This window comes from Rhincodon typus, chromosome 17 (assembly GCF_021869965.1).
Source record: "Rhincodon typus isolate 14 chromosome 17, sRhiTyp1.1, whole genome shotgun sequence".
Classification (NCBI taxonomy): domain Eukaryota; kingdom Metazoa; phylum Chordata; class Chondrichthyes; order Orectolobiformes; family Rhincodontidae; genus Rhincodon; species Rhincodon typus.
In genome coordinates, this window is record NC_063348.1 from 15,072,252 (window position 1) to 15,097,451 (window position 25,200).

A 25,200-nucleotide genomic window follows, 5' to 3' on the forward strand; every position below is an offset into this window, starting at 1 on the left:
ATAAAGAAATTGCAGACAGATATAGATGGGTGGACTGAGTGAACAAAAATTAGGCAGTTGGATATATGTGGGAACATGTGAAGTTGTTTGCTTAGGTAGAAAGAATAAATGGTGAGTTTAGTTAAATGGAGAACAACTGTAGGATTTCAAGGTGCAGAGGGATTTGAGTAGTCTGATGCATGAATCACAGAAAAGTTAGTATGCAGGTACAGCATGTAATCCATGAGTCTAATAGGATTCTGTTCACTATTAAGAGAGGAATTGGACATAAAAAATAAGGATGTCGTGCTTTAGTTACATAGGACACCTTCAATACTGTGTGAAGTTTTAGTCCCTTTTTTAAGGTGGAATGTAAATTCATTGAAGATGGCTCAGAGGAAGTTTACTGAATCAATACCTGAATGATTGGGTTGTCTTATAGGTTTGACAGGCAGAGTTTGTTTCCATTGCAGTTTTGAAGAGTGAGATGTGAATTGATTGAAGTATATAAGATCCTGAGCAGTCTTGATAAGGTGGACATGGAAAGGATGTTGCTTTTAGTTGAGTCCAGAACTAGAGCAGACTGTTCTAAAATTAGAAGCTGCCCTTTCAAGAGAGAGAGAGATATGATTTTGTTTTTCTCTGGCTGTGTGATTTTGGAACTCTCTGCGTCTGACAGGACCATAATCCCAGAAGATGATAACAGACTTCTGATTTTCCTAGCATTGCAGATGGCAGTCTTCAGCCAGTTTGTTTATTTCGAAACTTAAAAAAATTACTTGAAGCCATAGCTATAGGAAATATTATGGGCCCCTGAAAACATCAAGGCTTAATACTTAAGATATGAGCTCCAAGACTAGCTGTGCTTTTGGCCAAGCTGTTCCAATACAGCTACATCACTGGAAAATTGTCCAGATACGTCCTGTTCACAATAAACAGCACTAACTGAATCAACCAGTTGCTGTCGCATTAGTCTTGTGATAAATAATGAAGTGATGAAAAGATCGATGACAATGCTATCAAATAGCACTTAATCATCATAACCCTTTCACCAGTGCTGTATCCGTAATCTGCCAGGGCATCTAGTTCCAGACCTCATTACAGTTTTAATTTTGTGAATTAATTAAATTGGCTGAATACCACCATCTGTAATGTTGGCAAAATCATAGTCTGTTATCACTTTTCAGAATCATAGTTTAATTGTGTCAGGAGGAGAGTTGATACATATTGCAGAGAGCTTAGTTATCAGTAGACATTGCCTTTTAATGCATGAAGCAGACAAAAATTCTGCGCCTGAGATAATTTCTCACAAATTACCACCAGCATATTCCTTGTACTTCATATGACTCCAATCAACAAAGCTTTATCTCTGCTTTCCAGTGACTTAAATTTTGCTCCTCGAACCATATTCACTCACATTTTAATTGTTAATATCCTGGGGTCTCCATTAAGCATAATCTGAAATCCAGTCAACATATACATTCTGACAGAGGTTGGAAATCTGTGGTGAGTTACTCTTCTGACTCCCTAAAGTCTGCTCATCACCTAGAAGATTCCAGTTGGGGATGTGAAGGAATTGGATCAGTCTTCACAGTGGGAGACACCATCATCAAGGAGAAGGTGCTGGGAAAGCTAAAAGCTCTGAAAGTGGATATATCACCCAGACTGGATGGATTACACTCCAGGGTTCTGAAGGAGAGCACAGAGGAGATTGTGGAGGCAATCAGGGAGGGTCCCTGAGGACTGGAAAGGGGCTAATGTAACTCCCGCATTTAAAAAGGGAGTTAGGCAATACGGGAAACTGTAGGCCAGTTAGCCTGACCTAGATTGATGGTAAGATTTTAGAGTCCATTATTAAGGATGAGATTGCAAAGTACTTGAAAGTGCATAGCAAAATAGGGCTGAGTCAGCACAGCTTCTTCAAGAGGAGATCATGCCTGACAAAGCTATTAAATTCATTGAGGAGCTAACGAGTAAGTTAGACAAAGGAGACATTATCTATTTGGATTTCCAGAAAACCTTTCGACAAGGTGCTGTGCAGGAGGCTGCCTAATAAGATAAGAGCCCATGGTGTTGGGGCATGGTGCTGATATGGATAGAGAATTGGCTGACTGGCAGAAGGCAGGGAGTGGGGATAAAAAGGGTCTTTTTCAGGGTGGCAGCCAGCCGGTGACTAGTGGAGTTCCACAGGGATCAGTGTTCAGACCGCAACTATTCTCGTTATGGATCAATAATCAACAGAGGAACTGAGGGCATTATTGTTACGTGTGCAGATGACACAAATAGACGGAAGGATGGGAATTGTTGAGGAGGTGGGGATGCTGCAGAAGGACTTGGAAGAGCTAGGAGATTGTATTCTATCTGCTGCTTTGCCCAATGTGGGAAAGTGTAGGAAGAATAGAGGCATAGACTATTTTCTAAATGTGGAAAGGTTTTGAAAATCTGAACTAGAAAGGGACTTAGGAGTACTAGGTCAGGATTCTCTTAAGGTTAACTTGTAGGCTCAGTTGACAGTTGGGAAGGCAAATGCATTGTTAGCATTCACTTCGAGTGTTTTGAATATTGTGAGCAATTTTGGGCCTCGAACACAATGAAGGATGTGTTGGAGGGGATCCAGAGGAGATCCACAAGAATGATCCTGTGCATGAAGGGCTTCTTATATGAGAAGCGGTTGAGGACTCTGGATCTGTACCCGATGGAGTTTAGAAGCATATGGGGGGATCTCATTGAAAATTACAGAATACTGAGAGGCCTGGATAGAGTGGACATGGAGAAAATGTTTCCCCAGTAGGAGAGACTAGGACAGAGGGGCACAACCTGAGAGTGAAAGGACGACCCGTGAGTACTGAGATGAGGAATTTCTTCAGCCAGAGGATGATGAATCTGTGGAACTCGGTAACGCAGAATGCTGTGGAGGCCAAGCCATTGAGTGTCTTTAAGACACAGATAAATAGGTTCTTGATAAGGTAAGGAAATCAAAGATTAAGGGGAGAACGCAAGAGAATGGGATTGAGAAATATGTCAGCCATGATCAAATAGCAGAGCAGACTCAATGAGCTGAATGGCCTAATTCTGCTCCTATATCTTATAGTCTTATTCTTCACTTATCTGAATGTGTACAGTTCCAGTAACACTCAAGAATTTTGACATCATCCAGGACAAAGCAGTCAAATTCATCTGCATCTCATTAATTATCTAAACATTCACTCTCTTCACCATAACGCAAAGTGATACTGCAACAACTCGTCATTGACAGCAGTCTTCAAATCCATCACTTCTACCAATGAGATGAAGGCCAGCATACTAATGGGAACCCTGCCACATTCAGGTTTCCTCTCCACTGTACACACTGTCCAAACTCGGAACAATGTTGTCATTCTGTTCTGTTACTATGCCAAATTATTACATCTGTTAGTGTCATTTATTGCACACCACTTCTAATGACTGGCTGCGATGCCTTCCCTCCCCTGTATCTTGCAGGTACTGCTAACATGTCTAACACTTGCATGGTAAAATGACCAGCTCCACTTCCTCGAAGTCACTTCCTCTACCCCTGAGGATGCAAGTACCTCGGAAGAAGCATCAGCAAATCTGCCTCCTGCGCACTCTCTACTAAATCATATATTGAGGCAGTGCAAGAATCGGGAGGCGCCATCAGACAGAGTAACCACATGCAGCTCCCTCAGACATCTCAGGGCACTCCAGAGATATTTGGGCTGACCACTTCAACCTTCACTGCTCGTCTGACCGCTGGAAATTCATGCCAAGGAGGATCATCTTGCATCTGGCAGGAACACCCTTGCCGTGTCTGGCCCGTCCAGTCACAAGCATCCTCCTGGATTGCCCAACCAAACTTCCAGGGCCAATGGACTGTACTGCTGAGCAGGCTCCTTGCAGCCCAGCTGCGGAAGAAGGTATTACATTGAAATGCAGTCAGAGTGAGAGGGGGAAGAAAATTTAATTGAGGGCACACTGGTGGCACATGTGGTAATGCACTTCTGTGTTATTTGCACTTTTCTTGTAAGTGTCACTGTTTTCATCTTACATCCCATTGTTTATCTCTCCTTGTAGCCTGAATATCATTGTTACTGCAGGTGATGTAATTTCGTGGCCACATGATATTTACTATCAGAGCCTGCTGCATCATCTGGAAGCAAGAGGAACAAGACATGTATAGGGCAATAGATGCTATCAACACGTTTGGCTTTATCCTACAACAACCCCATTCTTATGTGGTCTCTGTGTCAAAAAGTATTGGTGTGAATGAGTCAGTCAACAATGTCTGGGGTAGAGTTGTAACACACACAAGGGAGTAACACATTATGATGGCCAGGGATTAGGGGTGCCACAGGTCCATGTCCTGTACAGCACAAGGGTCTGTATGCAGCGTTCTTTCTCTTTTAAAAGCCTCCAACACCCATAGGTTATGTAGTCCTCTCCATCACAGATTGAGTCACCTGCCCTCTGAGTATTGTTGCAGTCATTTTCTTCCCCGTTGCTCATTTTTGATTTTCAGGCACAATGGAAGGCCAATAGTGAGTGCTCCTTGGCTAACGGCTTACAGCCTCAACCTCAATATGTTGGTGAATCCCTAACTATCCACATTTCCTTCTTAGTAGCCTTTCCTGTAAACTCCTTAAGCTTAGCACTTCCCTGGCTGCCCACTCAACACGTCTACATAAGCCTCAACCTGCCCACCATTTTCAGCCAGCCCCCAGCACTTGAGTGACCATGTCAACTGTGATCATCCACTGCCCCTCTCCCCTATGGCATTTGTGACCATGGATGAACATCTGTCCTGCTTACTGTATCCCCACTTTGCAGGTACTGACTCTTGTCCTATTAAAAATTGTCATTTCCTCTTACAGCACCCAGTCACGAAGAATAACGTGCTGAGTCTTCTTCCTGTGAGAAGTGTAGTTCGAGGCTGGGTTGTTACATAAATAGATTTTTAATAAGTAAAGGAATCAAGAATTATAAGTAAAGGTAGGAAAGTGGAGTTAAGAGTATTAATTCAGCCATGATCTCTTTGAATGACAGCAGATTTGATTGGCTGAATGGCCTGCTTTTGTATATATGCCTTGTAGTTAACACAGCATGTAGTTAGCATGCAATAATCCCCTTTTAATTGGCAACTGTCCACTGTGTAGTGAGAAATTCACCACACCATTTGTCAAAAACTTAAAAGATGAAGCAATGTGCTCCTGACGTCAGGATCAGCCTTGCCAGATTTCTTATCCAGTTCTGCCGCAACTCTGACCGTAGAACATGTCACTTGGACCCCTGTAAGATTCCACCCAGTGGATTTCAAGCTCTGTCAAATCCTAGTGCTAACTTGTAACCAGATTTCTCCAATGTTCCTCAAGAGTTACAGGTGATAAAAATAATGGGTAAAATGCCCTTGTGATTGAACAGCATAAGATAACTGTCCTGACATGGTTCCCTCTGAATTTACCTCTGACCTCTTTTTCAGTCTGCCACATGTACTGATAAAAATTCTATTCCTGATCTCTTTAGAAAAATAGGGTAGATGAAGAGGGATCAGAGTCACAAATGCAAAAAAAAGTAGTGACGGAGATTGATATGGCCATTTTCAAAAAAAAAGTGAAGAAAGCACAACTTTCTTAGTTCATTATGGGATGTGGCGGAGGCACAAGAATTAAACTGGAGAAGTTGCGTTCAACTTTGTGGTCCCTTGCTTAGATCACACTAGAAGCACAGAATAGTTTTGGGGCAAAATTTAATGTTCTTCTGTGGCAAATTAGGTGATGGTGGAACATCCTGGTAGAGCAGGGGAACGGTAATGGTGGGTGGGTAGGGACCTTCCTGCCTTCCAACCTACAGTTCATAGAGCCCCTATGGTGTGGAATCAGGCGATTCGGTCCATTGAGTCTATACTGACCGTCCAAAGTTGAGCATTCCACCCACCTCCTGCCCTCTAATACTGCATTTACCATGGCTAATCCACCTAGCCTGCACATCCCTGTATACTATGGGCAATTTAGCATGACTGATCCACCTATCCTACAGATCTTTGGACTGTGAGAAGAAACCAATATAGACCCAGGGAGAATGTGCAAACTCCACACAAACCATTGCCTGAGGGTGGAATTGAACCACTCGTTTAGATCTATGGTGAGAAGGCCAGTGGTCAGCTACTCTTCTGCCATTGAGGCCCTTATGTGGACAGTTATTCATCCAAGCACCACTGATATTAACCCAGTGGTGGAATAGGGACACAAGAAAACACCGTTGTTTTTGCTTGACAGTATTTCCTGGGGAGGTGGATGGGTAGCTGGGGGATTGTCCCTTAAGGTTCTTGAGTAGTAGCTCGGGTTGTGGATGCTGTGGTTGGTTGGCTCACCGAGCCAGTTTGTTAGTTCGCATACGTTTCGTTACCCTGCTGGGTAACATCGTCAGTGCAGCTTCTGATGAAGTGCTGTTGTGTTTTTCCGCCTGATATTTAAACTCTGGGATCCGTTGAAATTGGTTACCTCATTTCCAGTTTTTCTTTGCAGTATTGTATACATACGGTCTAATTTTACGTGTTTATTGAAGGCCTTCTTGATGGAGAACCAAGCCTCTAGAAATTCCTGTGCTTATCTCTGTTTGGCCTGTCCTAGGATCCTGATGTTGTCCCAATCGAACTGGTGGTTCTTCTTATCCATGTAAATGGAGATGAGTGACTACTGGTCATGTCTTTTTGTTGCTAGTTGGTGTTCATGTATTCTTGTAGCCAGTTTCTTCCTGTCTGTCCAATGTAATGTTTGTTGCAGTCTTTGCATGGGATCTTGTATATCACATTGGTTCTGTCCATAGTGGGTAAGGGGTCTTTGGTTGAGTTAGCAACTGGCATAGGTTTGAGTTTCACTTTAATGCCCAGTGGTCATAGGAGTCTTGTGGTCAGTTCAGGTATGTTCTTAATGTATGGCAGCGTGATGAGTGTGTCAACTTCCTGTTGCTGTTTCTGTGATAGGCATCGTCAGACCCAGCTGTTCGGGTATATGTTGTCCTTAAATACTTGGTGGAGATATTCTTCTTCGTGTTGGTATAGTTCCGGGTTGCTGCAGTGTGTTGTCGCTCGTTTAATTAGTGTTTTTACGCAACTCCATTTGTGGGTGTTGGGGTGGTTGCTGTTGAAATTCAGGACTTGATCCATGTGTGTGGCCTTTCTGTGTAACTTTGTCAGAAATTCCCCGTTGGCCCTGCGTTCTACCATGACGTCCAGGAATGGAAGCTGTTCGTTCTTTTCTTCCCTGGTGAATTTGATGCCACTAAGAGTGTTATTTATAAGTTGGTGTGTCTCCTCTATAGTTTAGCCTGTTTGATGATGACGAAAGTGTTGTCCACGTATCGGATCCGCATTTAGGTTGGATCTGCGGAATGGCTATGTTTTCAAGTCACTGCATCACCACTTCTGCTATTCGTCCGGAGATAGATGACCCCATGAATGTCCCATTGATTTGTTCATAGATTTGGCCATTAGAGGTAAAGTGGGTCGTGAGGCATAAGTCCAGCAACTTCAGCATGTTGTCTGTGGAGATGGTGTCACTCGGGTCTGGTTCTTTTAGAAGTGTTGCTAGTGTTTCTCTTGCCAGTGGTATGTCAATTGATGCGAATAGGGCGGTAACATCAAAGGACACCATGGTCTCGTCCTCATCTATTCTTATGTCTGAGGGAATTGAGAAAATACCAGGCGGGAAACCACAACAGCGCTTCATTGGAGGCTGCACTGATGATGTTACTCCACAGGGTAATGAAACATCTGCGAATTAACGAACCAGCTTGGTGAGTGAACCAACCACCGGATTGTCCCTTGTTCAAAGAGTTTCACACCTGCTTGACACTTGCTGTTTGACCTCTGCATCCAAAAAACATCTGCAGATTCTGGGATGAAGAAAGGTGACAGTAAGCATGCTTCAAAGCAACTTCTAAGGTTTTACCGTTATGTGTCAGTGATGCCCCAAGTATGTAAATCCTCTTTCTGGTAGCTTATCCCAAGAATCTCATAGTCTTTACACTTCCTCAGGCCCCTTCCCAAGCCATCCATATGAACCTGCACCTGTCCGTTGGCATATGAAGTGTTCATACTAGCTCATAAGAGTCATACAGCACAGAAACAGACCCTTTGGTCCAACTCATCCATGCTAACCAAGTTTCCCAAACTAAACTGGTCCCACTTGCCTGCGTTTAGCCCATGACCCTCTAAACCTTTCCTATTCATGTACCTTTCCAAATGTCTTTTAAATATTGTAACTGTACCTGCATCTACCATTTCTTCTGGAAGTTCATTTGCACACGAATCCATCTGTGTGAAAAATGTTGTCCCTCAGGTCCCTTTTAAATCTTGCTCCACTCAGCTTAAAAATATGCCCTCTAATTTTGAACACCCCCACCTTAGATACCTTTGATATTCACCTTATCTATCCCCCTCATGATTACGTAAATCTGTACAAGATCACCCCTCAACTGCCAACATTTCAGTGAAAGATCTCCCAGCCTGTTCTTATAAATCAAACCCTCCGGTCCCAGCAACATCCTAGTAAATGTTTTCTGAATCTTCTGCAATTTAATAATACCCCAGCTCCCAAGTAGCCATGGGTATCTATATCCCTTATCATGTATACATATACCCCTATATACAATAATCATTCCCCTACATCCAAATCTGCAGTCCCCAATCCCCACAAGCAGGCTCCTGAGTCACTTCCCACAGCAGCAGTATTCTTTTTAACCACCACCTCCTTTCCTCTTAATTTCTTTGGTGAGACCCAACAGACAGACTACAGCCACATCTTGAATGATGTAAACAAAAATAAGAAAAAAAAACAAAAGAACTACAATGCTGGAAATGAGAAACAAATTCTCTGGCAGCATCTATGGAGAGAAGTCAGAGTTAATGTTTCAAGGCCAGTGCCCCTCCTTCAGAATGGAATGAATGTACCTGGAGAGCCCCAAATGAGAAGTGACTGTACCCCTGACTGACACCTGTACGTCTCCCTGACTGTCAGTGAAAACATTTGGACTGGCTGTTAAGGAGCCACAGGGATAACTGCGACCCAGACCTGGGCTGCAGAGGCGTGGTACCTTGTCTGAGAGCAGCCGCCCAATGGCCTTTGGATTGATCTTGGAAGTTGTCTCTGACTTATTGTGTCAGGACCCCTGACTGACCAGTGCATCTATGGACTTCTGAGGACTACTCCCCTAAGACTTTGAATCATATCTGTTTGTCTGCAGCATATGCAGTGTGTTTATCCATAAACTGCTGACACATAATACAGATGTATGAGATTAACCTTGCAAATGCACTGTGTGGCAAGATGTCCATGCCCTTGTCTAAGGTCTGCTTATTAACAAGGCAAGCTGCCTGGCTCTGCGACTGCACTAAGAAGCAAGGCAGGGATGCTGTGAGCATCAGATAGACTCTAAGTGGGTGAGAGCTATGACAGCAACCAAGTAGCCCTGTGATGGGCTCAATGAGCTTGGATGCCTGTCGCTGCGTTAAGCTACTTACAGCAGCGTTCCATTGGTAACTGCTAGCATGTTCCAAGATGGAGGTCTGAAGTGCCAAGTACTTGCTGTAACTTTCATGTTGGGGAATTGTGAGGTCTAGTCTCTTTCTGGCAGGTGGAACGATTGGAACCCAAGCAGGGCAACAATAGAGTGGCAAACAAAGATAGAAGCAAAAGACAGAAAGGTGAGTAGCAAAGTGAATGGCAGAAAATTAATGGGAGAAGAACAAATGGGCCATAATGCAAAATTAAACTAAGATGATAAGGTGAATAAAGGCTTAGTGTCTTAATATGCGGAGAAGATGAAGTAGCAGTGCAAATAGATAAAAACAGTTATATAGTTGCGATTAGAAAGATTGGCTTCAGAGTGAATATTATTTAGGAAGGACAGACAGAAAGGAAAGGGAGGTGCGATAGTGTTTAAAAGAAGCAATCTTTTGTGCAGGGGTCTCTTGAGGTAGAACAACTATAATACGATTGAATTCTGCATTAAGATGGAGAGTGAAGCACAAAACTGAAAATAGGATTCTGAATCCAAGTAAAGTATGAGGGTATGAAACACAACTTGACCGGAATGAATGGGGGAGGAATCTTAGTAAAAGTGTTGATAGGTGGATAGGCAAGAGTTCATCTTTTTGGAGAACACATGCATGAATTACGACAGTCATTCATTCCTATTGGCAAAAAAAATGTACAGAAAAGGTGGCTCAACCATTGTTTAAAAAAGAAATTGGGGATACTATTAAATCCAATGAGGAGACATTGAAAATTGCCACAAATCACTTCAAGCCTGAAGATTAGGAGAAATTCAGAAATCCGTGAAAGGGGATGCCAGGAATGTCATATGAGGAGAGCTTGATTCAGTCAGGTCTGTATTTACTAGCGTTTAGGAGCCTGAGAGAGGATCTGATTGAAATATACAAAATTCTAACTGGGCTAGACCTGATGCAGGGAGGATGTTTTCCCTGGTTGGGAAGTTCAACCAGAGACCAAAGTCTCTGGATTTGGTGTAGTTGTTTCGGGCTGAAATGAGAAAGTATTTCTTCCCTCAAATGGTAGTGAACCTGTAGAATTCCCTACCACAGAAACCTGAAGGCTAATTCATTGAATATATTCAAGAAGGGGATAATTCTATTTTTGAATATTAAAGGGATCAAGGAATATGGGAGAGAAAGTGGGAGTATTACATTGAAATAGAGAATCAGGCATGAAAGCTATGCTCAAATTGAATGACCCACTCCTGCTCCTAGTTTCTCTCTTACTACTAAGGTGAGATTAAGTAGTAAAGACAGTGATAATGAGCAAAAATACCCTTTAACAGACCTGTTGCTGCTCATAAGTGAGAATAGAAACATGGAAACTTGGCCTAGTTGAACTAATCTATCCTCATGCAACAGTCCTATCATCCCTAATTTCAGCTAAGTAAACCTTCTAAGCTGCACTCCTCCTGTGGCAAACGTATCATTTCTTAGATAGGGAGACCAAAATTGCATGCACTGCTCCAGCTGTGGTGTCGCGAAGGACTGTATAACTGCAGTGATGTATTCGTACTTCTGAACTCAAATCCTCTTACAAGAAAAGTCAATATACCATTTTCCTTCCTAATTGCTTGCTGCACCTGCATGTCTGCTTTCAGTGACTGGTGTACAAGGACTCCCAGATTGTTTTGCACATCCACATTTCCTGATATTATCACCATTTACATAATATTCTCTGTTTTCCTCACCAAAGTGTGTAACTTCACATTTAGACATATCATACTGCTTCAGTCATAGGGCATGGGCATTGCTGGTTGGCCAGCGTTTATTGCCTGTCCCTAGTTGCCCTTGAGAAGATGGTGGTGAGCTGCCTTCTTGAACCATTGCAGTCGTTGTGCTGTAGGAAGACCCACAATCTCCATAGGGAGGGATTTCTAGATTTTGATCAGCTACACTAAAGGAATGATAATACATTTCCAAGTCAAGATAGTGATTAGCTTGGAGGGAAACTTGGAGGTGGTTGTGGTGGTGGTATTCCCATGTCTCTGGTACCCTTTTTCTAGATGGAAGTGGTTGTGGATTTGGAGGGTACTGTCTAAGGATCTTCGAATTTCTGCAGTGCATCATGTAAATTCTACAAACTGCTGCTACTCAGCTTTGATGGTGAAGGGAGTGGACACTTGTGGATATGGCTCCTGTCAAGTGGGCTGCTTTGTCCTGGGTGGTGTCAAACTTCTCGAGTGTTATTGGAGTTGCATCTAGGCAAGTGGAGAGCATTCCTGACTTGTGCCTTGTAAATGGTGGACAGGCTTTGGGAGTCAAGAAGTCAGTTATTTGTTGCAGTATTCCTAGCCTCTGACATGCTATTGTAGCCACTGTATTTGTATGGTAAATCCAGTTCACTTTCTAGTCAATAATAACCCCCAGGATGTTGATAGTGGAGGATTCTGTGATGGTAATACCACTGAATGTCAAGGGGTGGTGGTTAGACTCTCTCTTATTGGAGATAACCATGCCTGGCATTGGTATGGCATGAATGTTACTCTCTGTTTGTCAGCCCAAGCCCTGATATTGTGCAGATCTGGTTACATTTAACCATGGATTGTTTCAGCATCTGAGGAGTTGCAAATGGTGCTAAACATTGTGTAATCATCAGCAAACAACTCCATTTCTGACCTTATGAGGGAAGTAAAATCAGTGATGAAACAGCTGAAGATTGTTAAACCTTAGACACTACCCTGAGGAACTCCAGCTAAGGTAACTGACCTCCAGTCACCACAAACATCTACCTATGTGCCAGGTATGACCCCAACTAGCAGAGAGTTTATCCCCTGATTCCCATTGATTCCAGTTTTGCTAGGGTTCGATGCCACACTTGGTCAAATGTGGCCTGGATATCAAGGTCTGTCATTCTCACCTCACCTCTGGAATTCATGTATGAACCAGGGCTGTAATGAAATCAGGAGCTGAGTGGCCCTTGTGGAACTGGCGTCACTAAGCAGGTTATTACCGAGCAGGTGCTGCTTAACAGCACTGACGATGACACTTTCTGTTGCTTTACCAATGATCAAGAATAGACTGATGCAGCAGTAATGGGCCAGTTTGGGCTTCTCCTGCTTTTGTTTTGTGCAGGACATGCCTGGGCAATTTTCCATACTGTTGGATAGATGCCAGTATTGTGACTGTACTGGAAGAGCTCGGCTAAAGGAGCAGCAAGTTCTGGAGCGCAAGACTTCAGTACTATTGCCAGAATGTTGTCAGGGCCCATAGCCTTTGCAGTATCTAGTATCTCCAACAAATTCTTGATGTCATATGGAGTGAAGGCTGGCACCTGTGATGGTTGGGACCACCGGGGGAGGCCAAGATGGTTCATCCACTTGGCAATTCTGGCTGAAGATTGCTGCGAGTATTTCAGCCTTGCCTTTTGCACTGGTATGTTGGGCTCTTCCATGTGTCTACCATGTGTTTTCTGACTCAACTTGTCTAAATCAACTTGCAGTCTCCTTGCATCCTCCTCATAACTGAATTCTGCCCAGTTTTGCATCATCAGCAAACTTGGAAATGTTGTGTTTGGTTTCCACATTCAAGTCATTTATATATATCATGAATAGTTAGGGCTCAGGAATTAATCCACTAGTCTCTGCCTGCCACTTGGCTAAAGTTCCATTTATTCTCAAGCTCTTTTTTGTGTCGGTCAACCAATTCTGTTATCACCTACACTAGTCTTCACTAATTTTTATCTTTTCATATATTTATCGAAGCTGTTGCGATCAGTTTTCATGTTGCGTGCAATTTTACTGTCATACTCTACCTTCCCTCTCATAATCAAACATTTTGTCTGCTTTTACTGAATTCTAAAATGTTCCCTTTTTTTTAAACAATGTTATATGTCTCCTCAATGGATCTAATACAATCCCAAATTATTTCATAAGTCCTGGTTGAGCCATCTTTCCTATTTTATTTTTGCACCAAACAGGAATGAATAATTGTTATAATTCATGAACACATTCTCTAAATATTAGCCACTGCCTATCCAATGTCAAGCCCTTTGGTAAGATTCTCCATAGCATCATAGCTACTTTGCAACTCATATCCTCACAGTAGCCTTTATTTAGATAAAGGACCCAAGTTTCAGATTCAACTACTTCGCTCTCCACCTCAATGAAGAATTCTATCTCTTTCCCCAAGGGACCCTGCACAACGAGTTTGTTAATTAATCCTTTTCCTTACTACACACTACCCAGTCGAGAATAACCTGTTCTGTGGTTGGCTCCTCATGTTAGTCTAAACAAAAAACCCATCATGTATGCATTATCAATTGCTAGTTTGGTTTGTCCAACCTATATGTAAATGAAAGTCTCCTATGCTAACAGATGATCCTTATAGCATGCTTCTCTGATTTCTTGCTCAGTGTCTTCCCTTAAATCTCGACTACTTTTGGGTGTTTATAGACAAGCCTCAACAATGTTTTATGCCTCTTGGTGTTTCTTATATCTGCCAATGCAGATTCCACATAAAGAAATCCCTGAGCCAGTAAATTTCCTCACTATTGCATTTATTTCTTCCTTTAAAATAATGCTACCCCACCTCCGTACTCCTTTTGTCAGTTCTAAATAATGAATACTGGTGCCCAACCTTGGTTACTGTGCAGCCATGTCACAACTGTACCCAAATGTTTATATTTATTTGGGCTGCTAATTGCAAACCTTGTTGCAAAGTTCAGCGCATTAAGACACAAAGTCTTTTAAACTTTCATTTTGTTATTCATCTTAACTTTGTTTTGCCCTATGATCCCATTTGATTTTCACCCTTGCTTTTTCTGCCTTCCAGTTTTGCTTCTTACCTTTCTGGCTTTTGTTTCTATGCTTGTTCTTTCCTCCTCTATCTTCCTGCTCAGGTTCCCTTTCTCCTGTCATTCTAGTTTAATTCTTCCCCAACAGAGCGAGTAAACAAAGTCCCTCCCTGCTGAGGAGATTGATCCTGGTCCTATCTGGCTACAAACATTCTGGTTCCACATTCCCCAGAACTGTTCTCAATGTCCCAAGAACCTGAATCCCTCCCTCCAGCACCATTTCTCCAGCCACATATTCACTTGGTATATCCTGTTATTTTTACCTTTGCTAGCACATGGCACTGGAGTAATCCTGAGACTACTACTTCTGTGTTCCTACATTTTAATTAGCGTCCAACTCTATTCTGCTTATAGTACCTTATCCTATTTTCTACTCATGCTGTCATTACTGATATGTACTATGGCTACTGGCTGTTCATCTTCCTCTTCAGAATGCCCTATAGCCATTCGTGTCCCAGTTTGTTGCTCCATACATCGAGACAGGCTTCACTTGAATTCTCATGTGATTCTCCCACATTTCTCATCATAGCCATATTCATCAGAGCCTGGAAAGATTTTGCCCATTATTTTCATTTAGGTCAACATGAGAGTCCATTTCTATGTACAAGGTCGCACAAATAGGAGTTAGATAAATCTTCTTGTTACATTAAATGAGAATAAATGTTTGCATGAAAACCTGTAGCATTCTCCCATTTTTTTTTGATTAAAGCCATGAAATCTTTTATAGCCCTTCTTTGAAGGAACAAATGCAGCCTTGATTTGAGGTTTCATCTAAAAGATAGTGTCAATGACCCTGAAATATTTATTCTAAAGCTGCATAAGTGTTTGAATGAATGGTCTGCACTTCATTGCAAAGTTGTATATTTTTTAGTTTTTTTTTAAGAAAGTTACTTTACATCGTGAATAATATATTAGTTTTGTGAAGTTTGTCGTGATGGTTTTCGATCGACAGTATTAAATTGTTTTATTCTTTAATTGTAGATGAATTCAGCAGACAACTAATCAAAAGATCTCTTGATGAGATTGCTATTTTAACATGCGTAAAATTTTATCATAGTCATAAACACGAACCAGCCTTTATTGATGTTAGTTCAGAAACAGGGTAAGTTGCAAAATGCAGGTGTGTAACAAACATGTAAGTGTATTCGGTGATTTTTAAAAAAATTTGTGCCTAAAAGACGTGATAGGAGCCAAGGACTGCTTCAATTTTGAGTACTAACTTGGGAATCTGGTGCAGGTGTGACATACCTGTATCTTTGATAAGTTCTTTTTTCAAGCTATAATTTAAAATTAAAAGACAAGAGTTTTTCTCAAGATATAATTTAAATTAATACTCCGACTCTGACTGGAACTTTAAAATTGAACACTCGCTAAAAGGCCTAGAACATGCCTCACAGTGGTGATCAAAGGAAAGTGTTGGCTAAATAGATATTAATTACTGTAACAAAGATCTGACTTAGCAATTGCAACTTGTGTGTCAGTTACCAGCCCTCTTATTAAAGCATATGGATTTTGTTACCACCCAGACTGGGAGCATAGAATGAGGCAAGGAATGAATGCTTCAGGATATGAGGGCAACCTTGGTAATTTGATGCAGGTTGGAATTGCGTGTAAAGGTGGTGTTGCTCTTTGTACCTTTATCCAACTTCCAATAGATGGTGAATGTTCAAAAGCAATTAAATACTTGAGCAGGTAGGTGATTTGTCAGAGAGATTTGAGGTTGCATCCCTCTGAACCAAGGCAATAGTTTAAATTTGCACTGGGAGGTACAAATATTGCATTAAATTTATAGCTTAACTAGTTAAATTACTTTATATGACTGCAAATGATGATTGAGTGATGTTCTGAAATTTGAAACCTCATCAGTTAAACAAAATACAATAATCATAATAAGTGATATGTGGCACTGGAGCATGTGGGAGCTGGTAGATACCATTGTGATCAATAACAACTACTTTGTCAGTTAATGTTTGCAGTTTGAGGATCTTCAGCTCTTGAGGTGGAGTCTAAGCTTCAAATACAGCAATGCATTTAGAGGAAGAGATACTGGATACTTTGTTCCAGAAGTTAGTCACACTCCATAGGCTTAATTTTTGATTTGATCCATTGTCAGGAAGAGGTGGATATAATTACAAGTGAGGCAGGTATGGAAACCCAGAGGTAGCAATGGAGGAGCCTCAGCACTTGTAATTGACAAGTTTTATGTTCTTTAAGCGTTTGTGGTTGAAAGCAGGGATTGTAGGGTGGATAAGCAGTTGGATCATGGCGCAGAGATACAGAGAGTCATTCAAATTCAGGGAAGAAAAAAGCATGGTATAATTAATGGGATAAATACTATTCAGTGAAGTTACGAAGGGTGTCCAAAAGGCTGTCTTGCCTGTCTCGTGCCAGGATCTAAGAGCATCTCCTTCTGGAGACGAATTTGGAGTGGCAGGGATTGATGGAGTTATTATGAACCTTCTGAGTGCCAGCACCATAGGTAGGGCTAGGAAACGATTCTGCTGAGTATGAACAGCTCAAAAATAAAAGGGTAGAACCCCATTATTCGTCCATTCCTTCTGAGACTATGCGCTCACGTGCTAGCCTCTCCTACTAATAGAAACATTTTCTCCATATCCACTCTGTCAAGGCCTCTTGGTATTTTGTAAATTTCAATGAGACCCCTCCCCTCCCCGATCCTTCTAAACTCCATCAAGTACAGACCCAGAATCCTCAACTGCTCCTCACATAACAAGCCCATCATTCCTGGGATCATTCTTATGAACCTCTTCTGGACCTTCTGCAAGGCTAGTGCATCCTTCCTAAGACATGGGGCCCAAAACTGCTCACAATATTCTAAATGCAGTCTGACCAGAGCCTTTTACAGCCTCAGCAGTACATCTCAGCTTTTGTATTTTATTCCTCTTGAAATTGTATTGGCCTTCCTAACAGCCACCTGAACCTGCATATTAACCTTAAGAGAATCCCAAAGTAAGACTCCTAAGTCCCTTTGTGCTTCAGTTTTCCAAAGCCTATCCCCATTTAGAAAATAATCTACACCTCTATTCTTCCTACCAAGGTGCATAACTTCACACACTTTCTGCCACTTCTTTGCCCACTCTCATAGCCTGTCCAAGTCCTTTTCAGCTTTACCACTTTCTCAACACTCTGTCCCGCCACCTATTTTTGGGTCATCTGCAAACTTAGCAACAGTGCTGTCAGTTTCTTCATCCAGATTGTTAATGTATAACGTGAATAGTTCTTGTTGTTCCAATACTGACCCTGCAGAACTCCACAAGTTACTGGCTGCCATCCTGATTCTGCCAGTCAGCCAATCCTCTATCCATGCAAGCATCTTTCCGCAAACACCATAAGCTCTTATCTTATTTTGCAATCTCCTGTGTGGCACCTCGTCAAAGGCCTTCTGGAGAAACAAATATGTCATGTCCACTAGCTCACCTTTTGTCTAACTTACTCATTACCTCCTCAAGGAATCAAAAAGATTTGTCAGACAAGATCTCCACTTGACAAAGCGTGTTGACTCAGCCCTTTTTTACAATGCACTTTCAAGTACTCTTAATAATGAACTCTTCTTAATAATGGACTCTAAAATCTTACCATTGAACCGGGTCAGGCTACATTTGACTTGGTCCCCTTTCTGTCTTGAGATTCTGTTATGCTACTGCTGTCTTCCATCATGAAGACTGATGCAAAATACCTATTCAGTTCCTTTGACATTTATTTGTTCTCAATTACTACTTCTCCAGCCTCATTTTCCACTGGCCCAATCAATTCTGGCCAGCCTGTCCCTCATGTCGTTTGTAGTTACATTTATTCAATTGTAATTGAGTAAGTTGGAGGAGGCAGTAGCCTAGTGGTATTATCGCCAGACTGTTAATCCAGAGATCCAGGGACCTGGGTTCAAATCCCAACATGGCAGGTTGTGGAATTTGAATTCAATAAATATCTGGATTTAAGAGTCTAATGATAACCATGAGTCCATTGTGGATTTTTAGAAAAACCCATCTGGTTCACTAATGCCCTTTAGGAAAGGAAACTGCTATCCTTACCTGGTCTGGCCTACATGTGACTCTAGACAGCAATGTGGTTGACTCTTAACTGCCCTCTGGGCAATAAATGCTGGCCTAGCCAGCAACAACCTCATCTTATTAATAATTTTTTAAAAATACTGTTACTTCTGATTCTAGCTTCTCCCTTGCAAACTGCAGAGTGCATTCTGTCATACTGTTGTCACTGCCTCGAGGGGTGCCTTCACCATAAGCCCCCTAATCAAGTCTGCCCTATTGTACATCACCAAATCCAGAATTGCCTGCTTCCGAGGGGGCTTTACCACAAGCTGCTCCAATAAAAAAAAATCCATAGACATTCCTTTTCCTTGGATCTGCTACCAACCTGATTTTCCCAGTCCACCTGGGAAATCCTCCGTGATTATTGTATTGGTTCCTTTCTTACATGCCTTTTCTGCTTCCGGATTTATTTTCTGCCCCAAATCCTGATTACTTCAAGGGGGCCTTCAGATAACTACCATCATGGTATTCTTTCACTTCACAAAAGAGCAGTGCTCCGAAAGCTCATGATTTCAAATAAACCTGTTGGACTATAACCTGGTGTCGTGTGACTTCTGACCTTGTCCACCCCAATCCAACACCGGGATCTCCACATCCACATCTTTTTTGCCCTTTGCAGTTCCTCAACTCTACACAGATTCTACACATCCTTATATTGCTTCTTGCTATATTGATTTAAATTCATTTTTTACTAATAAGGCAACCCAGCCCCTCCACCCATCTGCCTGTCCGTTCAATAGGACACATACACCTCGGATATTTAGTACCATGATCCCCTTGCAGCAATGTCTCCGTAATGCCTACAGCTTCGACCTGCAAATTTCAATCTGTGCTTCAAGCTCATTTACTTGTTTTGCATCCTGCACACAGTTAAATACAACACCCTCAGTCCTCTGTCAACCGTGCCTTTTCTTCTAGTTGTCCCATTATCTGCTGTGCCTGAAATTAGACTCCTGCCCCTTTCCATACTCTCTGGCTTGTCATTTCTTCTGGAAACTTTAATAACCACCCCTACCTCCCCCACCATACCTCATACCTTTTGAACAAGGCTAGCACAAGGTCAAGAGCTGAGGTTTCTCCAATGCTGAATGCATGCTATCTCTAGATAACACCACCCTTTGCGTGAAAAAGTTGCCCCGTAGGTCCTTTTTAAATATTTTCCCTCTAGATTTTTACTCCCCCACCCCAGGGAAAAGATCTTGCCTGTTTACCCTATCCATGCCCCTCATGGTTTTATAAGCCTCTATAAGGTCACCCCTCAGCCTTTGACGCTGCAGAAAAATAGCTCCAGCCTGTTTAGCTTAAACCCTCCAACCCTGGCAACACCAAGAACCGATCTGTCTCTGTCTTATGACTCCATAACGTGGCCTCCACAGCCTTCTGTAGGAATAAGTTCCACAGATTCATCACCCTCTGGCTGAAGAAATTCCTCCTCATCTCAGTTATTAAACTGCTCCCAAACAAAAGAGCAACTTTTAGTTAATTGCTAAATTAAAGAACAGACTAGATTTTAGACTGAAATTAACCCTTAAATTTAATTAAAATATCCCATATAATGTTCCTGAGTCTTGTTTTTTTAAAACCAAACTCCAGATACACTGTAATACAACAAAGCAGCACTTTAGTACAGACCTAAATTTAAAAAAGTACTCTAGCGCAATCACACCAACAATAAAAATTACCCTCATTGGATTCATCAGAAATAATAGGTTGTTCAGGCCTGTCCCTCAAGCTTGCTCTGCTAATCGATAAGGTCATGAGTGATCTGTGTGGCTTTAACTCCACTTTTCTATCTCTCACAACCTTAAACTGTTGTCAAAAACCTGTCTAATCTTAGATATATTCAATTATCCATCCATCACAGCTCACTGTAGTAGAGAATCACAAACACTAATGGCTGTCTGAAAGAAGCGATCCTCCCTATCTCAGTATTAGGTAGGAGATCCCTTGTGCTACATTTTATGCTGGGTGGGATATTGATGGAATATTAACACATCCCAGTAGAGGAGTCTGTTGGCTACTTGCTAACTTTAAAAGGGCTGCCTCACAGTGATAATATACGGGAATCAGCTTTAACAAGGTGAGAGTCAGACTACCGCCCTTTAAACACAAGAAGTCCTACCCTTGAGAGCTACTGGCCAATCTGATTATCTGGTAGTTGAGTAGTCCCAGCAGTGCCAAAACACAACATTGGATCCTATATGGAGTACAAGTAGTCCTCAGAAGAACATCCATAAGTACTGAAGTTCAAGATAAGTTGGGTGTTTTTTGTTTGGGATGTATTGCTAACCCTAGCCAGAAATCTAAGATAGAGGGATTGGGATGTCAGAAGCCAGTGGGTTGACACAAAGTGGGTACCATTGTGCAGATTGTCCTTATTATTGTAAATATCCACCCTGGTGCCTTTTACCTGGATTTGGGAAAGTAAGCAGACCTGGCATTTTCTTTTCATCTTACCCTGGCCACTGTTGTAGCAGTAGAGGCAGGAATATGCCCTTAAGTGGCCTTTAATTGGGAAGGATCTCAATAAGCCTCAGGGTGGATAAGCTGCTTGAAGATTACCTGTTCACTGTAATGTCAGGCAACCCCTGTGTGGGTGGAAAGGTGAGTCTGCTCCTATGATGCTGCTTGGCCTGCTGTGTTCATCCAGCTGTGCACCTTGTTGTCTCGGATTCTCCAGCATCTGCAGTTCCTACTATCTCTGATTCAGGACTAGCCAATTCTTTTGTTTTACATGTCCTCTTATCTACAGTTTTATGGTAGGGTAGTGTAAAATTGAGCACTTTAGTTTGAAACTGTGTGTCTAAGTTCCAAATTGCCCACAAGAGAAAGCATTTTCTCAGTAGATACTGTTTAAAGATGCTTCAGAATAAATCCTATGTTTTGATAAGATCACTTCTAATTTTTCTGAACTCCAACGTCCAGTGTCCTCAATTTCCTCAACCACTAAGAGCAGTTCTTCTTCCAAGGAATCAGCCATTTTTTTTCTGAATTTCGTCCTCTGCAAATATGTCCTTTCATTAAGTAAGGTGATGAACATTGCCCATAGTACTCCAGGCATCTCACCAATGTCCTGTACACGCAGGCAGATATAGCTACTTTTATGCTTCATTCCATTGCAATAAACATCAATGTTAAATTTGCCTCCTAATTATTTGCTGTATGTGCTGGCATTTAATGGTTCATGTTCAAGGACGCTCAGGTCCGTTTATAATGCAGCATTTTGCAGCCTTTCCATTTAAATAATATTGTGCTTTTCTATGCTCTGGGCAATCTCACTTTTTCCCACACAATATTCAATCTGCCCAGTTTTGACCAACTTAATCTATCCATATCACATCTCAGACTCATTTTATCTTCCTCCCAACTTGTTTTACTACTTGTGTTTGTATTGACAGCAAATCTGTCTAAAATGGAGTCATTCTCTTCATCCAGCAATTATTTTGATCATAAGTATTTCGACACAGCATAGATCTTTTGCCGTTCCCTATTTTTGTTTGCCAAAGTGAAAATCTTTCCTTTATTCTAATTCTGTTTCCAGTTAGTTGGCCTGTTTATTTTTCCTCATCAGGATATCACTTCAAATACTATGAAGTAACTGTTTATACAGTACTTTTTCGAATACTTTTTTGGACGTCTGCATAGATGACATCGAATTACTCCCCTTTATCCAACCTGTTTGTTACATCCTCAAAGAACTCTACTAAATTTGGCAAACACAATCCCATTTTACAGAAGCTTGTTGACTGTGCTTAATTCTAATATGATATTCTAAATGTCCTATTATTACCTCCTTCATAATGGATTCTAGAATTTTTCCTAATGCCAGACATTAGACTATCTGACCTACAGGGTTGAATTTAGGGAAAATTCAGCTAAGTGTCAATTTCGAGGAGTTTCATGGAACCTTTACTCCATAAGCCCTGGCAACTTCTTTCACGCAATATTACACTGTTCACTTCATTAAGTTTGCATCACAGCCTCCATGATGCCTCTGTTGCACAATCTTGTGCCAGAATTACTTGCTGTCACTGAGACATTACTGTGTTCAAGCCACGCGCACCATATTTAAACACAACTGCACACAAATCTTGTCAGCCTGGTTTGAAATAGCTGCCCAGGTCAGCGTCCTGTACACAGTCTAGAGGAATATACACCAATGCAGCAAGAAGGTTAATGGCTTCTGTGCGCAGCAAGGGTACATTCTACCATCTGTCTGCTACCTCACACTCGCTATAATTCTGCCATTGCATCCATGTCGCACCAAGGTTCATGGTCTATTCTCAAAATTGCATGGAACATCTTCCCTCAATGGGTCTCATGCACCCTTGCTCTCCAAACTGCTAACGTTTTCTGCTCTCTGCACTCCCTACTTAATCATGCAAGACCCTTCACCACCTTCCCTGATTGACGACAGACCAGTCCCCTGACTGACCATAGTCCATCTTAATCTGACTGAGGGTTGCCCCTCTTTGAGTTTCAAACACGGTCATTTGGTTGAAGCTCATGTATGGGCAGCACAGGTCGCGCAGTGGTTGGCACTACTGCAAAATAGCACCAGAGACCTAGGTTCAATTCCAGCCTTGAGTGACCTTGCAGGTTTCCTTCGGGTGCGCCTGTTTCCTCCCACTGTTCAAAGGTGTTAATTGGCCAAGCTATATTGCTTCGTGGTGTCCAGGTTAGGAAAATTAGCCATGGTAAATATGGGATTATTTACCATGGCTAATTATCCAAGGCTGCACATCCCTGGACACCACAGGGCAGGGTATTAGGAGGCTGGGTCTGGGTGGGATGGTCTTTGGAGGGTTGGTGATGACCTGATGGGCCGACTGGCCTCTTCCTGCACATAGGGATTCTATGATTCTATGAATGTGCTTGTCGCATGAAGTGCCATCATGATCTACAAATATGGAGTTGATGTAGCAGGTGATAATGCAGCAACATTACTGCTTATTGCTGGCAAATGGTAACCTGTCTGGTTTTCTATCTATACTAAAAGGCAGAGATGTTGTAAACATCTAAGTAAGTGCAAAATGAGTGATCACCAAGACAGAAGGCTAACAGCCCTAAAATGCACCCGTTTCAATATACATGATAAGTGCCTGTCCTTTGCACAAAGTTGCCTTGCAGCAATTTTGTAAAGTAAGGTGTTGGTGAGCTCAGAAGTACAGTAGTGAAGTGCCGAACTATGTTATAAGTTTGTCTGAGATCTGTCGTCGGAATGTGGTGCCGCTGGTGCTGTGCAAATCTCCATGACTAGAGTGTGCAGGCAGTCATTGCCCAGAGATCTTGAGGAATGCTGGTGTTATTTGGGCTTACTATGGCCCCTGAGTTTGTTGTTCCTCCAGTGGTCTTGCAGAAGTTCATTCATGATGCTTTCAAGCATTAACATCCCAACACATTTCAATTTCTCATTCAAGGGGCAGAATCTCCTTTTGGCATGACAGGTGCCCGATGATGGAGCCAGAAGTGCACAACACTTCTGCTTTGAGACTAGATGGTTGCCCACACACATTCATTGAGTTGAAGTGGCAGGCAACTGGAAGCTTCATGTCACTTTTGTGGACAAAACGTAGGTGTTCCGCAAAGCAGTCGTCCAGTCTACATTTTGCCTCCCAGTGTAGAGGAGACCACATTAAGAGCAGGGAATACAATAGACTAGATTGAGTGAAGCGCAAGGAAATTGTTGCTTTATTTGAAAAGTGTGCCCGGGGCCTTGGATAATGAGGAGGGAGGATGTAAACAGGCAGGTGTTATATCTTAGACAACAAGGTGCAGGGCTGGATGAACACAGCAGGCCAAGCAGCATCATAGGGGCAGAGAGGCTGACGTTTCGGGCCTAGACCCTCCATCAGAAAAAAGTGTTATATCTTCTCCGATTTGCATGGGAAGTTGCAACAGCATCTCATTTGCCTGTAGCCTTCAGGACTCAACATCAAGTTCAATAATTTTTGAACCTGAACACCTTCCATGTCCCTTACCCACTCTGCACCTCGGGCCCTGTCATCACATGGGCTACTTAACAGTTCACAAAGCCAACCTCCTACAATCTGATTCGCCAATACTGAAGTACTGACACACAAAGATAACATATTATGTTTAGAGGAAAGACAAAGGAAGCTATAGTAAAGTCACTTGGGAAATTCAGGGAAACATGGAGGGATATACTCTTGGATATACTATACTAGTCCAGATATGATGTGAGCATAGGAAAATCAGTGCTAGTGAAACAACATCCTTATCTGTCTGGAGATTCAGTACATGCTGCAGGGTCACCTGATGAACCTAGCTGCAGCAGTTGAAGTTCACTGGTAGTGTTAGTTCCTAAACCAGATAGATCAACTTTATCAATGTCAACTGATGCCATTTGGGCATAAAAATCCCATAGCTACGTTCCACAGTCTTATGAATCAAGTCGTAGTTGAAGTTCCAGACTGTGTAGTTTATTTAGACAATGTTGTAATGTACAGTAACATGTGGAAAGAACATGTAATTAAAAAATTTGTTTAAACAAGTGCAGTTAGCTAATTTAGTAATCATTCTTGTCAGGAGTGAATTTGAAAAGGTGTGGGTAATGTACCTCAAAGAATCACAGAATTATTACAGTGCACAAGGAGGCCATTCAGCCCATCATACCTGAACCAGCTAGGACATGTAGGACAAGGCCGGATGATGCTAAGAACAGCAAAATTGGAGGCTCTGTTAGAACCTCCTGTTCCTAAAACTGAATGGGAAATCATTAGTTTTTTTGGTATGTTTGGGTTCTATTGGAAATTTGTGTCTAACTTCAGCAAGATAGCCGTACCTTTAAC

General features: G+C 42.0%; 1 protein-coding gene across 1 annotated transcript in view; it reads left to right on the forward strand.

Annotated features, from left to right (window-relative positions):
* Positions 1-25,200, forward strand: part of LOC109930082 (low choriolytic enzyme-like) — a 70,319-nt gene that overhangs the window by 13,627 nt on the left and 31,492 nt on the right. Inside the window, exon 3 of the mRNA XM_048607297.1 lies at positions 15,303-15,423. Within this exon, the coding sequence (XP_048463254.1) occupies positions 15,303-15,423 (121 nt within the window). The remainder of the gene's footprint in view (positions 1-15,302; positions 15,424-25,200) is intronic.